We start from the raw sequence: 17064 nt of genomic DNA, 5'->3' as shown, positions 1-17064 counted from the left end.
TGGAGGATACAGGTCAGTGCCTGATGAGAACCTGTGGCAGGGGCTCCCTGTCTTCTGCACGGCAGCCACAGCCTGGGGAGAAGCCCACCTCCCTGAGCCCCGCTGGAACCCTAATGCCCTGGACCCCACAACTGGACCAGCTCCCCGCTCCAGTGCAAGTGTCTGAATCAGTGAACCATTCCTCTGGCCACAGGGAAAGGCACCTGCAGCTCTAGAGTCCCCATCTCCAGGTCTACTCTTGCCATGGTCTACAAGAGCCCAGGCCGCCAGGGTAAGGAACAAGGCCCTCCTGCCAAGGATAGCTCAGGAAATTCTACATAATAATTTTGATAAGAGAACAGAAATTAGGATGCCAGGATTCTCTCACCCCAAAATTACAGTGTCAAATAATCAACTACACAGAACTACAGCAAGCAGTTGACTCCTCACACTGAAAATGTCAAGGCACGGGGCATGCTATTTATAAGATGACTCAGGGCTAAATTTGTTCACACAAGAGTAGGATCCAATTATAGACATTAACACCTGTATCCCTGTAAACATTTGATTATGATGAATATTTGCTTTTTTAAAGCTGAAAGACTGAAATGCATCTCAACCAAGTTGAGAAACAAAAATCTGACATAAAAGGATAAAGGAACAATTAAAGCAACTAGGAAACTTTGCAATTAAAAGTTAAGAGGGCCCATTTGTTAAAAGCAGATACAATCTTTTCATAAAGCATTGCACAACTCATCTCATCACTGAAAACTGGGTTTGTCAGCCACAGAAACTGATAGAAGTATGTTTTCCTTAAAATATTAGAGGCTTATTATTTAAAATTATCTTTTAAAAAAGCAGAATCTCAAGCGACAATTTTCCAACCACCTCTCTTCTAACAGGTAGCTAATAATTTTCTCTCTACATCTTATATAAGCTTCAGTGAAGAGAGAAAAAAGATGCAAAATGCAGATTTTTCCATCAGGCTTCGGCAACTCAAAACATGCCCCATTGTCTTCATATTTCCATTAAATCGGGAGAAAATCATGTAATTTCTTAAATGGAATGTATCACCACACCAGGTAATAACTCCTCTCTATCCAATTTCTTACAGGTCCAAATTTTCAAGATAACCCTCTTTTTTGTGCAGGAGTTCTCTAACTGTGGCTTCACGGACCTTCAAGGACCAAAGTCCTTTCAGGGGGTCTGTGAGGTCCTCATTTCAGTTACGTATCTGTGTGAGGCCAATTCTTCATACACGTCTCACACACACACACACACACACACACACACACACACACACTATAATGACAGTCTGAATATAGGAGCAGTTACGAGAATCTAGCTATCTAATTAAACCAGACTTTAAAGAGATTAGCAAAAATAAATACATAACACAATGCCACTCGTCTCACTATTTTTGGTTTTAAAAAAGTTGTATCGGGCGCCTGGGTGGCTCAGTGGTTTAAGCCGCTGCCTTCGGCTCAGGTCATGATCTCAGGGTCCTGGGATCGAGTCCCGCATTGGGCTCTCTGCTCAGCAGGGAGCCTACTTCCCTCTCTCTATGCCTGCCTCTCCATCTACTTGTGATTTCTCTCTGTCAAATAAATAAATAAAATCTTTAAAAAAAAAAAAAAAAAAAAAAAAAAAAAAAAAAAAAAAAAAAAAAAGTTGTATCATACCAGCTGAAAATCTAAAATTGGTTCCTCCCCAGAAGCAGACATCATGTTGAGGTAAACAGCTCCCCCAAAATCAGGGATGAAGATCTTCACCTCCAATATGAAACCTTTATTCCTTTTGCCTTTTCTTGCCTTTTGCTTTTCTCTCAGTTAATGCACAGGAAAAAAATGTTCCTTAACTCTGACAACTGTCACTTAATCTATCGCTAAGGCCTCAGCTGCACAACAGAATTCCCTACAATTTCTTGCTAGGGTAGTTTTAGATAAGAGAATTGCTTCCCCCACCCCCCCTTTTTAAAAAAAGATTTTATTTATCTATTTGAGAGCAAGAGAGCACGTATATACAAGTGCCTGAGTGAGCAGAGAAGCAGAGGGAGAAGCAGACTCCCTGCTGAGCAGGGAGTCAGACACAGGGCTTGATCCTGGCACCCTGGGATCACGACTTGAGCCAAAGGCAGAAGCTTAACTAACTGAGCCACCCAGACGCCCCCAGAACTGCTTTAGATTACTTACTGGCTGAACAGTGTTATCATTGCAAATACTTCCTGCTGTACCTGGATCAACAGCTCTGGTAGCACAGCACATGTAAGAAATTAACAAACAAGCCACCTCACTAAAACAGGCTGACGCCCCTTCAGGTATGTCCTTTATTTACTTGACTTCAACTGGCTAGGTTCACAGGGGTCCTAAGGAGCATACTGCAGTCTCGGCACTATGCAACTGACGGTCATTACTATCATCTCCCTAGTGGGCTACCTTGTCTCAAGGGTCCTAAATTTGTGTTTGTAGCCATCAGAAGCACATCAGATGGCCCTGCTGTGCTTGGAGAAACAGAAGTAAGATGCACAAAATGAACAGCAAAAAACAATTCTTTCACAGACTTGACATCACAACTCATGAGTTTTAGTGAGAGTGGCACTAATACCAAATTTTTGGTTACTCTCTTGTGTATGAGGATGACCAAAGGTAGGGGGCAGGGGAGGAGAGATGTTAAATTAAACAAGGAGGCCATTAGACTGAGGTGGTTCTAATACCTGAGAAGGCTATGTAAGCAAAGCAAAAATCAAGCCTATACATGCCTCAAGTTAAGAAAGGAAACCTGAGGCACCTGGGTGGCTCAGTCAGTTGAGAGTCTGACTCCTGATTTTGGCTCAGGCTGTGATCTTAGGGTCGTGGAATCGAGTCCTGTGCCCAGTTCCGCACTTAGCAGCATAGAGTCTGCTTGCAATTCTCCCTCTCTGTGCACCTCCCCTGGCACGCTCCTGTGCGCGCGCGCTCTCTCTCTCTCTCTCTCTCTCTCTCTCTCTCAAGAGCACTCCTAAAATCTTCTGGTCTGGCACTGCCCAATTTAAAAAACTGATTTTTTTAAAAAAAGATTTCGTTTAGGGCACCTGGGTGGCTCAGTGGGTTAAAGCCTCTGCCTTCAGCTCAGGTCATGATCCCAGGGTCCTGGGATCGAGCCCCATATCGGGCTCTCTGTTCAGCAGGGAGCCTGCTTTCTCCTCTCTCTCTCTCTGCCTGCCTCTCTGCCTACTTGTGATCTCTGTCTGTCAAATAAATAAAATCTTAAAAAAAAAAAAAATTCGTTTATTTATTTGAGAGAGAGAGAGAGCATGAGAGGGGAGAAGGTGAGAGGAAAAAGCAGACTCCCCACGGAGCTGGGATCCCAGGACTCCAGGATCAACACCTGAGCTGAAGGCAGTTGCTTAACCAATTGAGCCACCCAGGCGCCCTAATTTTTTTTTTTTTTTTTGAATAGGCTCCAAAGCAAGGCCTGAACTAATAGCCCTGAGATCAAGCTGAGATAGAGAGCTGGACACCTAACAGACTGAGCCATCCAGGTATCCCAAATATTTTTAATTGATTTTCTACTCAGGGCACCTGGGTGGCTCAGTCAGTTAAGTGTCTGACTTTTGGTCCCCGCTAAGGTCATCATTTCAGGGCTGAGAGATCAAGTTCCACATCTGGCTCCACGCTCAGCAGAGACCGCTTGAGAGTCTCTCCCTCTGCCCCTGGTGCACCCTCTCCCTCTCAAATAAATAATCTAAAAAAAATAAAATGATTTTATCTCAAATTGCTGAAGGACGGGGCGCCTGGGCAGCTCAGTCAATTAAGCATCTGCCTTTGGCTCAGGTCATGATCCCAGAGTCCTGGGATTGACTCCTACACTGGGCTCCCTGCTCAGTGGGGAGTCTTCTCTCTGACCCCCATCCCCGTCCTCCCCTGCTCGAGCTCACGCACGTTCTGATAAATAAATAAAATCTTTAAATTTTTTTTTACTAATAAATAAGTCTTAAAAAGAAAACACAAATACAAATTACTGAGTCATATCAGAATAAACAAAAATTTCAAATTAAGAGTTAACTTCTAATATGGCAAGTGTCTATAGATATTACTTACAATAAACTAAAGCTCATAATTTAATCAGATAAAGGGATCCTAAGCCCAGAAAGCAAAAAAAAAAAAAAAAAAACAATAGTTCAATAGACAATCTGATGAGATTCCACTTCCATTTTCAACTCTATACCACTTCTAACGTAACCTATGAATTAACCTCTGTACTATAACTGTTACTTACAAGAAAATGAGGAAGGAAATACTCAGCTGTGTGGTCTAGAATAAGAAACCTAATTCTGTCTCTCTTAACTTTAGCTTCTCTAGTGAATTACCAGATCTCATGACGTTTAAAGGTCCTGCCAACACTAGGGTCTATGAGCCACTACCCACCTCTAACCACTCATTTCTGACAGCTCAAATGCATGCAGGGTAAAGTCCACACTCTTCCACAAGAGAGAGAAGACCCTTAACAACTAATTTTCTATCTACTCCTTCTCATTCCCTTGTCTTGACCTTCTTACTCCACCCACCACCCACTAACGATCTATCCACATAAGAGCAATATATCAGGGGGTGCCTGGCTGGCAGTAAAACCTCAGACTCCTGATCTCAGGGTTGTGAGTCTGAGACCCATGTTGGATGTAGAGATTACTTAAAAATAACTTTTTTTTTAAAGAGCAACAGATCAGTTTCTAATCATGGACATCTTCTTTTTTAGACATAAGTCCTGGGTTAAATTACTTCCTATTCCTTAATTTTCTTGTAAAGTAAACGGTGATAATACTTGGGAGAGATATGGCAAAGATTTAATAGGTTAGTGATTATAAAATGCGTAAGCACTTTGCCTAGCATATAGCAAGCAGGTAAAGAGCTCTTGCCCTTGCCCATACCCATTCCTATAGAAGACACCTTTCTGTCCCTCTTTGCCTGTCCTGTCTCTGAGAATTAGCTCCAATGTTAACTTTCCCTGTAGCTGGACATCCCCACCCCACCTCACAACATTCTCTGACTTCTCACTTTTATTACAATGTCTATCTCCTACCCCTTCACCATGTACTGTCACTACTCATTTACCACCATCCTGAAAGGCCAATAATGAATTCACCTCTGCAAACAGAGAACCGATATGATGTGCCTATAAGAAATTACAGACTTGAATAGTGAAAGTTACTGAAATTAATACTTAGGAAAGTACACCAAGTTCAGTAAAATGAAGGTACTAACTGAACTCAGTATTTAAGAATAAAATGAAAATTTCTGACAAAATATTACTTTGGTGCAAACTGCAAGCTTATTTCTTTCTTTAATGTTTCATTAATTATGCAAGAACACTAGTGGCTGTTCTAAGGTTTCAGAATGTTACACTAATAACCTGAGTGAAAAATCATGGGTATCTGTAAAAACAAAAACACATCTTGCATTTCATGCATCCTATTATATTTGCCCTTTACCACGGGACACTTCTGGCCGTCATAACTGTGGGTGGGGGTGACTTACTTCCACCTAGTGAAGAGAGGCCAGGGATGCTCTTAAGACATCCTACAGAGCATAGGAGAGCACCAGGAAAAAGGATTATCTGTGAACAGTGCCAAGGTTGAAAAACCCTGCCTAAGTTATCTGACTGCTTTCCCTTCTTTTTCAAAAGCAATATGCTAATTTTAAGATCTAATTCATATGTGGGATCCTTTAAAGCAACAGCTCTTCCTTCATACTAATATATTACTTTATATGGGATGCCTGGGTGGCTCAGGTGGTTAAGCATCTGCCTTCGGCTCAGGTCATAATCCCAGGGTCCTTCCTGGGTCCGAGCCCTGCACTGGGCTCCTTGCTCAGCCAGGAGTCTGTTTCTTCCTCTGACCCTCCCTCCTTTGTGGACTCACTCTCTCTCACTCTCTCTCTCAAATAATCTTTAAAAAAGAAAAATGACGGGGCATCTGGGAGACTCAGTGGGTTGAAGCCTCTGCCTTCGGCTCAGGTCATGATCTCAGGGTCCTGAGATCGAGCCCCACACTGGGCTCTCTGCTCAGCGGGGAGCCTGCTTTCCCCTCTCTCTCTCCCTGCCTCTCTGCCTACTTGTGATTTCTCTTTCTGTCAAATAAATAATCTTTTCTTAAAAAAAGAAAGAAAAGAAAAAGAAAAATGCCCATACAGAGGTGCCTGGGTGGCTCAGCTGCTTAAGTGTCTGCCTTCAACTGAGGTCATAATCCCGAAGTCTCAAGATTGAGCTCCACATCAGGCTTCCTGCTTAGTGGGAAGTCTGCTTCTCCCTCTGCCCCTACCCTTACTCATACTCTCTCTTGTTCTCTCAAAAAATAAAATCTTAAAAAATAATAATAACATGACAATATAGTAGCAGCAAAAAAACAAAACAACAACAAAAAAAAACCCCAAAAACAAAAACAAAAAACAAATTTAAACCAGATGCAAAAATGGGCACCTATGAACAGACATTTCTCCAAGGAAGATTACAAATAGCCAAATAGCATATGAAATGATGCTCAACATGACTACTCATTAGGGAAACTGAAATCAAAACCACTATGAGATCTATTTCACACTCATCATGATGGCTATTATAGAGAAACAATATAAAGAACACTGACAAGGATGAAAAGAAATCAGAACCCTTACACACTGCTGCTAGCAAAATAAAATGATAGACATTATAAAAAACAGTATGGCAGTTCCACAAAAAACCTGAATTACCATATTATTCAGCAGTTCTACTTCTGCGTATATAACCAAAAGAACTGTAAACACGCAGTCAAGTTTATTGCAGTGCTGACCAAAGGATGTATAACATTTTCTGCCAGACTCAGGGAGGAGAATGGAAGTAACAAGACCTTTCAATATTAGAAACAATTAAGGAATAATAATTTTAGATCATTTGCCAAAACAGCAATCAATGTACTTCCTACAATTTGACTTCTAGTGCCCTTATGTAAAGGAATTGGATCCCAAAGATTACAGCGGGGAATTTTTGAAGTTGTCTATATTCAAGTGGAGATCAAAGAAACCCAACCAAAAGAATTGTGGAGTGACAATGACAACTGTGAACCAAACAAAAGTTCTTTTTAAAAGGACTATTTTGGGGGCACCTGGCTGCCTCAGTCAGTGGAACATACAAATTTGATTTGGGGGTGAGTTCAAGCCCCATGTGGGATATAAAGATTACTTAAAAATAAAATCTTTGGGGGCACCTGGGTGGCTCAGTGGGTTAAGCCGCTGCCTTCGGCTCAGGTCATGATCTCAGGGTCCTGGGATCGAGCCCCACATCGGGCTCTCTGCTCAGCCGGGAGCCTGCTTCCCCCCCCCCCCTCTCAGAATTTCTCTCTCTCTCTCTGCCAGCCTCTCTGCCTACTTGTGATCTCTGTCTGTCAAATAAATAAATAAAATCTTTTTAAAAGATAAAATCAAATCAAATCTTTAAGGATGCTTAATCTTTAGGTTACTTAGAAGGGAGGGGCTATTTTGAAGATTATGATTTTTTGACTTTGGAGGAACTAACGTGATTGGCAGTGGAAGGAATTACACGTAAAATTCCTTAAAAATTTATTGACTTAAGGAGAATTGCGATGCCTGGGTGGCTCATTTAACCCACTGCCTTCAGCTCAGGTTATGATCCCAAGGTCCTGGATCCCGCATCCAGCTCCTTGCTCAGCAGGGAGCCTGCTTCTCTCTCTGCCTCTGCCTGCCACTCTGCCTGTGTTTGCTCACGCATGCGCGTGCTCTCTCTCTGAGACAAATAAATAAATAAATAAAATCTTAAAAAAAAAAAAAGATAATTGAAAACAGGGATTCCAATAGGTATTTGTACACCCACATTCATAGTATGCTTAACACCCAAAAGGAGGAAGCAACCCAAGAGTCCAGGGATAGAGAACTGGATAAAAAAAGTATGATCAACATAAAATTGAGCCTTATTCAACCTTTAAAAGGAAGGTAACTGATACTACAATTTGAATGAACCTTGAGGACATTATGCTAAATGAAATAAGCCAGTCATAAAAGGACAAATATTTTATGATTCCACTTACATAAGATACTGAGCAGTCAAATTCATACAGACAGAAAGTAGAGTGGTGGCGGCCAGGGGCTGGGGGAAGGAGAATGAGAAATCCTTGAATGGATACCGAGTTCTAGTTTGGAAAAATAAAAAAGGTTATGGAGGTGGACAGTGGTAATGGTTGTACAACAATGTAAATGTACTTAAAGCCACTGAACTATATACACTTAAAAATAGTTAAAAGGAGAAGGGCATATAGCTGGCTGAGTCAGTACATCAACTGAGTCTTGAACTCGAGGTTGTAAGTTCAGGATCCATGCTGGAGAGAGATTACTTTTTTAAAAAGATTTTATTTATTTGACAGACACAGATCACAAGCAGGCAGAGAGAGAGGAAGAAGCAGGCTCCCCAAGGAGCAGAGAGCCCGATGTGGGGCTCAATCCAGGGACCCTGGGATCATGACCCGAGCCAAAGGCAGAGGCTTAACCCACTGAGCCACCCAGGTGCCCTGAGAGATTATTATTATTTTTTTTTTAAAAAGGTTAAATGGTTAATTTTGTTATTTTGCCACACGCACACACAGGACTTACAAAGTAAAATACAAAGTGAATAGTTCTTCTCTTTGCCACCTAAGAAAAAGATTCCCAACCAGTCAATGAAACAGGATTCCTAGTGCTTTCTGTCAATAAGGCTCTGCTAAATCAAAGGGTCTCAAAACTGGGCTTATCCAGGTAAAGTTCCTCAGAAATGATTTCAGAGAAAAGGAATTAGCTGTAACTGGTGATTCTGCAACTACTGCAAAAGATATAGGGAAAACACTAACAGTTCTATCGTATAAATGGTAAATTAAGCTCTTTAGAGCCTAAGGTAATGAAAAGTTGTCTAAATTCTTTAAATCTGGGATCCTAATTCAGAGAAACAATTGATACATTAAAGAGTGGAATTTTAGTTTTTTTATTATGGAACCAATATTTTAACTTCAATTTATTTTGGTTAATAGATTTTATTAGACAAAGGTAGAAGGAGAAAGAGAACTGTATTCCACCAGGAGTAATTTTGTTTTTCACTAGAATCAGCTTTTATTGCTGACATAATTAATAATTTACTCCCTAAGGATTTCTAAGTTTAGTAGAAAGTGTACAGCTCAGAAGTTAACTTTTCCTGAGTTCTAGTATCCATCTAGTCTTTAACTATGAATGTTTATAAATATCAAGCATGTCTAAAGCTTAGACAACTACGGGGTTCACTTTTTAAAAAGATTTATTCATTTATTTTAGAGAGAAAGAGTGCACATGTGCGTGAGCAAGTGGGATGGGGGTGGGGGTAATGGGAGTTTCAAGCAATCTCTGCACTGAGCATGGAGCCCAACGCAGGGCTTGATCCCATGATCTTGACTTGAAATCATGACCTGCTTAGTGGGGAGCTTGCTTCTCCCCCTTCAGCTCCCCTATGCTTGTGTTCCCAATCTTGCTATCTGTCATAAATAAATAAAATCTTAAAAAAAAAAAAAGTTGATACTTTTTGATACCAATGGAGCCACCCAGGCCCCCTCCCCCACGTCCACTTTACAGGTAGATAAGATTAATACTAATTAGGTTTAGTGTTCATGGTCACTAAAGCAAATTCAACCACAATAATTAAAATAATTCATTTTATCTATCTTCCTCTTCTGAAATTCAAGAGTTTACATAAGTGAGGGAAAAACAAAATCATTAAAGACTACTTTAAAAGAGTTTGGCAGAAAATACTGCATTGAGCTTAAACATGCTGTATGTGGTTAGCTGTCTCACAAAGGATTAAACACAAGTAACTCTCTAGGATGCAATTACAGCTTCAATTCACGTTTCTTTAAGTTTATTATTTACTATCTTTGGATGGGGTTAAGTAAAAGAAACATGGAAACAGTTGATCTATAGGGTGTGTGCTGGATAATAAAAGTCCCGTCCCTCCCTCAAAAAAAAAACCTGAAGGACTATTATTCAGTCTTATAAAGGAAGGAAGTTCTGTCATATGCTACAACATGGATGAATCTTTGAAAACATGTTAAATAAAGTTTAAGCCAGATGCAAAAGGGCTGGTACAACATGACTTCATTTATATGGGTTACCTTGAATAGTCAAATTCAGTAGAGACAAAAAATAAAACAGTAGTTACCAGGGAGCTGGGGGAAGTTTTGCTTGTTTTGTTTGTTCTGTTAAGTAGGCTCCACGCTGGGCGTACACACAGGGCTCAAACTTACCACTCTGAGATCAAGACCTGCACTGAGATCAAGAGGCAGAGGCTTATTAACCCACTAAGCTACCCAGGTACCCCTATGTTTTAATGAGTACAGAGTTTCAGTCTGAGAAGAAAAAGCTCTGGAGATGACTGGTGGCGATGACCGCACAACAAAGTAAATGTACTTAGTGCCCCTGAACTGTACACTTAAAAATGGTGAGAACAGGGGCGCCTGGGTGGTTCCTGGAATCAAGCCCATCACCGGATTCCCTGCCCAGCGGGAAGTTGGCCTCTCCTCCATCTGCCTCTCCCCCTGCTCATGCTCTCTCTTGCTCTCTCTCTCAAATAATAAAATCTTTTTTTAAAAATAAATAAATAAATAAATAAAATGGCTAAAATGGCAGCTTTTACGCTATGTATATTTTGCCATAATTTAAAAATCTGGCATTAAAAATATAATTTGAGGGAATCCTGGGTGGCTCAGTCAGTTAAGCTTCTGCCTTTGGCTCAGGTCATGATCCTGCGGTCCTGGGACTGAGCCCCGCCTCGGGCTTCTGCTCATTAGGGAGTCTTCTCCCTCTTCCTTTGTCCCTCCCCTGGCTCATGCTCTCTCTTTCTTTCAAATAAATAAATAAAATCTTTAAATATATATCTGAAGGTTTCAAAAGTTATTGTTTTAATAAAAGCAAAAATTCCAAGAGGCTATGCTCTTATTTTTTTTTAATAGATTTTTTTTTAAAGATTTTATTTATTTATTTGACAGAGAGAGATCACAAGTAGGCAGAGAGGCAGGCAGAGAGAGAGGAGGAAGCAGGCTCCCCGCTGAGCAGAGAGCCCGACGCGGGACTCGATCTCAGGACCCTGAGATCATGACCCGAGCCGAAGGCAGCGGCTTAACCCACTGAGCCACCCAGGCGCCCCGAGGCTATGCTCTTATTAAACTAGGGGGGCACCTAGCTGGCTCAGGCAGTGGAACATGTGACTCTCGACCTCAAGTTGAGTGTAGGAATTACTTTGGAATTAAAAACAACAACAACAACATTCAGGGACGCCTGGGTGGCTTGGTTGGGCATCTGCCTTCAGCTCAGGTCATGATCCCACATTCTGAGACAGCACTAGGCTGCTTGCTCAGTGGGGAGTCTGCTTCTCCCTCTGCCTGCTGCTCCCCCTGCTTGTAGGCATTCTCTCTCCCACAAATAAATAAATCTTTTTTAAAAGTGCTAAAAAAAAAATTTCAAAAAGTTTTCTTTTAAAAACAAATGAATAAACAAATAAAATAAACTATTATTAAGAATCAGGTGTGCTACAAGGCCCTAAAATTCCCTAGTTAATATTTCATAATGGGTAAAGTTAAAAAACTTGCCTACGTATTGTCACTGTGTCTGAAACACCTTGCCTTAGAATTACTTTTGGGTAAAATTCCAAAGAGCCTGGGTTCATGGAGTTATTATATTCTTGGCAAAACCTTAAGAGTCAGAAAAACTGCTGCTCAAGTAACTCAAAGCAAAAAGCATCAAACACGCATTATCCCTGAAAGTTGTAAGCAGACGTAACATGTATGCCTAAGGAACAAGAAATTCTGTATGGCAGCAAAGCTAAACTGTCGATTATAATACAGTGGGATTTTCTCATTCCCTTAACCTCACGCAGTTTATAAAATCAGATGTACTTCTTCTTGTTTGAATAACCAAAATGTTTCAGAACACATAAACCAAAAAAAGCTTACAAATCAAGTGAAACCATGGTTCTTTTTAACTTCAAGTGGTTATATACAACGGCTGAAACCTTTACCAAACCCACAAGTAAACTTGAACCTTGAGTTCTGCCTTCTTCCAACTGAACTTTGGTGCTAATTACATCTCCTTCCTGGCCAGAATAAAAAAGAAGTCTGCTATTTCCAACTTCTGAGCTCTCTGTTAAGGTAGTTCCAGACCCAAGAGGTTAGAAGGGCACCTAATTCCCCAGCAGGAAGCCTAAAGCCATCTATTACTTGGTGCATTTGTTTATTTATTTATAAATGACTTCAAATTACTCACTACGACAAACTCCAGCCTCAAGTCCTGCTTAACTCCCGCACTCTCTTCCAGTGGAAACAAACTCAAAGCTCCAGTCCAAATGGCTCTAACCACCATGACAAAGCACATTCAGGACAGGGCTAGTCTGCTCTTCCCTCTACCACCGAAAATGACATTCAAAGAATCACAAAACTCAACACTGAATTCTACTCCAGAAACCAACACTGTATGTTGACTAAAATTTAAAAAACAAGAACAAAAAACCACAGTTTTGGTTACATAAATCATGTCTAGAAGCAACACTATATGCATTAGTCTTATTCTAATTCCAACATCAGAATTCCACTGTACATATACACACACATTTCAAAACTCTACCAAAAGTATTAAACATCACTTAAAACTTACTTTCACTTAAGGAATTTTTTTTTTAATATTTTTTTTTAATTTATTTATTTATTTGACAGAGATCGCAAGTAGGCAGAGAGGCAGGCAGAGAGAGAGAGAGAGAGAGAGAGAGAAGCAGGCTCCCTGCCGAGCAGAGAGCCCGATGCGGGACCCGATCCCAGGACCCTGAGATCATGACCTGAGCCGAAGGCAGTGGCTTAACCCACTGAGCCACCCAGGTGCCCCAAGGAATTTTTTTAATCATTAAAAAATTACTCTGGTTAAAATGATTTAATTTTCTTCTTGGGGAATTAAACTAATTGGAGGCTTAGATATTTAAGTTTTTCAAAAGCTGAAATATTCCCTTGGCCACCCTAGAAATAAACATGCACTTCAGCCTAACCAAAACAAAATTTGCTGAAGATGGAATCTGAAAGTACTTCAGTCTGTATCTTAGGCTCACAAGTCCCAAGAACCTTTTCTATTAATCCATAACTGCAAAGAGAATATAAGGGTCTTGGAATTAAAATTAAAAGAATATTGTTTCTCTTTTAAAAAATGAAAAGCATTAAACAGATGCACAAATTACTTCATGACATTAGAATCTTAATAGAGGGACGCCTGGGTGGCTCAGTTGGTTAAGCAGCTGCCTTCGGCTCAGGTCATGATCCCAGCGTCCTGGGATCGAGTCCCGCATCGGGCTCCTTGCTCGGCAGGGAGCCTGCTTCTCCCTCTGCCTCTGCCTGCCATTCTGTCTGCCTGTGCTTGCTCTCTCCCCTTCTTTCTCTCTGATAAATAAATAAAATCTTTAAAAAAAAAAAAAAAAAAGAATCATATAGTATGTGGCCTTCTGTGCTGGTTTCTTTCACTTAGCATGTTTTTGAGGTCTGTCCACTGTATAGCAAAGATTAGTACTGGTGTAAAGACTAGCCAAATTTAAAGTGCTCAATAGCCACATGTGGCCTGTAGACTGTACTGAGCAACCTGGCTATGGAACCAAAAAGCTCCTCAAGAAACAAACATTTTCACCTGTTAAGTAAGAGACTATGTTAAGAGGCACATGGGTGGCTTAGTCAGTTAAGCCTCTGCTTTCGGCTCAGCTCGTGATCCCAGGGTCCTCGGATCAAGATCCACACTGGGATTCCTGCTCAACCAGAAATCTGCTTCTCTCTGTCTCCCCCCCACCCCCACCTCGCCCCACTACTCATTTTCTCGCTTTCAAATAAAATCTTTAACAAAAACAAAAACCTTGGGGGGGAAAAAAAGACCATGTGAAAGCCATGAGAATCCTTAAAAAGAAATGTCATTTATGACAGATAACAAAGGGTTTGTGTTTTTTGTTGTTTCTTCTTTTAAAGACTTCCTTATTTGAGAGAGAGAGGGAGGGCGGGAGAGCAGGACGAGGAGGAGCAGAGAGAAAAGGAATCTCAAGCAGATGCCTTGCTGAGCTCAGAGCCGTGATGCGCTTGATCCCACACCTTGGTATCATGACCTGACGCAAAACCAAATTCAGACACTTATCCAACTGAGCCACTGAGTCTGCTTCTCCTTCTCCCCCTGCTTGGCTTCTCTCTCTCTCTCTCAAAAAAGTAATTAAAATCTTGAGAGAGGGAGAAAGAAAGAAAGAGAGGGAGGGAGGAAAGTACAGAATTAACAGAGAAAGTGGACCTTAACTCTATGGTACCTACCACTTCATACTTCAAAAACTATCTTTGCTAATGATTTGAAACAAAAAATACCCACCACCCCGTCCTTGTTCAGTATTTTACCAACAATTCACACAAGTGTATTTATTAATTTAGTGACATTAAGAAAAACTCAATGGTTATTAACTAAGCCAAATTCTTAAAATGTCCAACCCTATTTTATTGAGGTAGGTATATATACATATATATATATAGTCTTCCCACCTGAGTCTATGAATATATCTTACTACTACCCACATGGTAGCATATAGTTCTTCTTATCTCCTCATCTATACCAAGAAAAGTTTTTAGAGTACGACTCAGCTTCTTAGGAGAAACGAGCTCTGTTCCGCAAAGTGAATCTTAAAATGTATTTCACTTAGGGACACTTAGGTGGCCCATTCGGTTGATCGTCCAACTCTTGGTTTTGGCTCAGATCACGATCTCGGGGTCACAGGATCACACCCCACATAAGGCTCCGAGTTCAGTGCCCAGTGTGCTTGAGTCTCTCTCCTCCTCTGCCCCTTACCCTGCTCACATGTGTGTACTCCCTCAAATAACTCTACAATACAGATAAATTTCACTTATTATTCTGTCTATCTGGAAAGAGGAAATTCATCTATTCAACAAAGTGTGTTTAGGAAGATGTTCTATAGAGGTCACTTCATACAACTTCTAGCAACAGTAAACTCCAGTAGCATATAATTTAATGAATGACCACATGACTTAAGTAAACAAATCACCAGAGGGTGCTCTATATTTTCATAAGAGAAGCAATCACAAAACTATCCTTCGCAAATAAGGGCAATCATTTAGTTTATACTCTAAGACACAGATTTTTAAAAAGGGGGAAGGTACCTATAATAAAATCTCGGCTAATTCTGAATTTCAGAAAGTGGTAATGTTTAAAATAAGATTTTAACTTAAAAATACGATTACCACATTTTCCTTTATATCTGTGATGGATGATCCCTCATTCAGGACAGGTTGAAATTATATCAGGGTTTCTGAGAATGACCTCCAAATGGAAATACCTCACAAAAGATAAAAGAGAACACCAAAACTGCTCTGAATAAACTTCTACCATAAGTAAAAGAGGTTTCAATCTCATTCCAAAAGCCTGAAACATAAGCAAGGTTATGGAAATTTCCATTTTCTATACAGCCCTGGCATCCAGAAAGACAAAAATAAATGTACTCTTTTATTTGAGGCTTTAATTTGTGGCTTAGTGACTTCTGGGTGTTCTCTGATGAGGAATTAGGCCATGTTTAATCACTTAATTCCCTTATTTCTCAAAGAAGAAAGCTAAGAGGTTCTTTATATGCACAAAGTAGCCATGACACTAACAATTGGCAATTTAAGCATAATATTTTTTTAGAGTTTGCCTCCAAGTTAAACAAAATTCAGCCCAGTTCTTTTAATTTTAAAATTTGTTGTTTAGGATTTTAATCTGAATTACTTTTTGTTAATTTGAAAGCAACATTTTAAAAATTCACTTCAAAAAAAAACTTACTTCACATTAAAATTCACAAGACATGGAGTCACAAGCTTATCCCCAAATCTATTTTCATTTCTTCCATCTAACAATCAAACCAAAACAAACCTCAGCACAACCCAAATGGAAAGAATGAAAATGGGTAAAGGAGGGACAGTTTGTCACTTCAAAAAGACTAACTTAACTAAAAGCGCAATTCCTGAGGAACTCTGTAAATCAGTCACATTTTAACTTATCTGAGAGAAGGAGAGTGGGGAAGGGAAGGAGGGAGAACAGGAACAGAGAGAGTCTCTGCCGGACTCTGGGCAAAGGGTGGAGCCTGCCAGGGGACTGGATCTCACGACCCTCCGAGATCATGACTGGAGCCAAAATGAAGAATCTGAGACTCAAGTGACAGAACCATCAAGGCACCCCAAATTTTTGATAATAAATTCTTTATCACCATGTGCAAATCATGTTATTATGTACCGGAGCAACAGTACGGCAGACGCTGGTTTTTTTTAAGCCTTGGTTTTTAAAGGATAAAAATCAAAAAGTTACAGGGAAAGCAAGGGAGTAACAGAGTAAAATGCACTGGAAATAGCAGAGTTCACACCAGCTTCTAAAACTCCTTGCTCTATCTGAAATGCCTCCGCCTAGGAATGAACCGGGGTTAAGCAGCAGCGGCTTTCACGGCCTGCCCCTCCCCACTGCCTGCCCAGTCCCAGCACAGAGCCTGCCCGGTCACCACCCCACCCCCGGGGCTGAGGGATGGGCAGAAACTCTGGCAAAATAAGGAAGCCTCTGGGAGATGGCAAGCGGCCAACTCAAACTGGATAATTCCAGTTTAGGCTGGTTTGACTCACAAACAAGCAGTTCTTAGCTTTCCCCGCAATATTCAGACACTCTGGCTGCTGAGGCGGCACACAATGAGCTCTCCTCATTTGCTCTCAGCGTTAAGTCTACCTTGTTCTCATTTCCCTCGCAGCAGGGGATCTCAAGTGAAAGCCGGATTCTCCGTACACAGCAAATACGGATCAGCCTAGCACTTGTTTCCACAACTGCCTATTCCATACAGAACCCTAATGCTGATACCACCTATTACGACAGCCTTACTGAAATGCTGGTACCCAACAAAAAGAAAGGAACCAGAAAGGAAATCAATCTATTTATAGAGCTCCACAATGGAAGTTAAGCCCATCAGGGCAGTCACAAAGCAAACACCTCCATTTTCCATATTCAGCATTAAAAAGGTTTGGTTAGCTAATAGGACTCCCAAAGACAG

General features: G+C 40.8%; 1 protein-coding gene across 6 annotated transcripts in view; it reads right to left on the bottom strand.

Moving 5' to 3' along the window:
• SPEN (spen family transcriptional repressor) overlaps window positions 1-17064 on the bottom strand; it is a 96436-nt gene that overhangs the window by 35256 nt on the left and 44116 nt on the right. The window contains exon 1 of one of the 6 annotated variants that reach the window (XM_059137058.1): window positions 8033-8073. The exons of the other annotated variants lie outside the window; for them this stretch is intronic. Within the exon in view, the coding sequence (XP_058993041.1) occupies window positions 8033-8058 (26 nt within the window). The 5' untranslated portion in view covers window positions 8059-8073. Of the gene's footprint in view, window positions 1-8032; window positions 8074-17064 lie in introns of those variants that run through there. 6 annotated transcript variants of the gene reach the window in all.

The sequence above is a fragment of the Mustela lutreola genome, chromosome 10 (genome assembly GCF_030435805.1).
Source record: "Mustela lutreola isolate mMusLut2 chromosome 10, mMusLut2.pri, whole genome shotgun sequence".
In the NCBI taxonomy this organism is placed as follows: Eukaryota; Metazoa; Chordata; class Mammalia; order Carnivora; family Mustelidae; genus Mustela; species Mustela lutreola.
The sequence above is the reverse complement of the archived record's forward strand: the minus strand, read 5'-3'. Positions and strand labels throughout refer to the sequence as shown.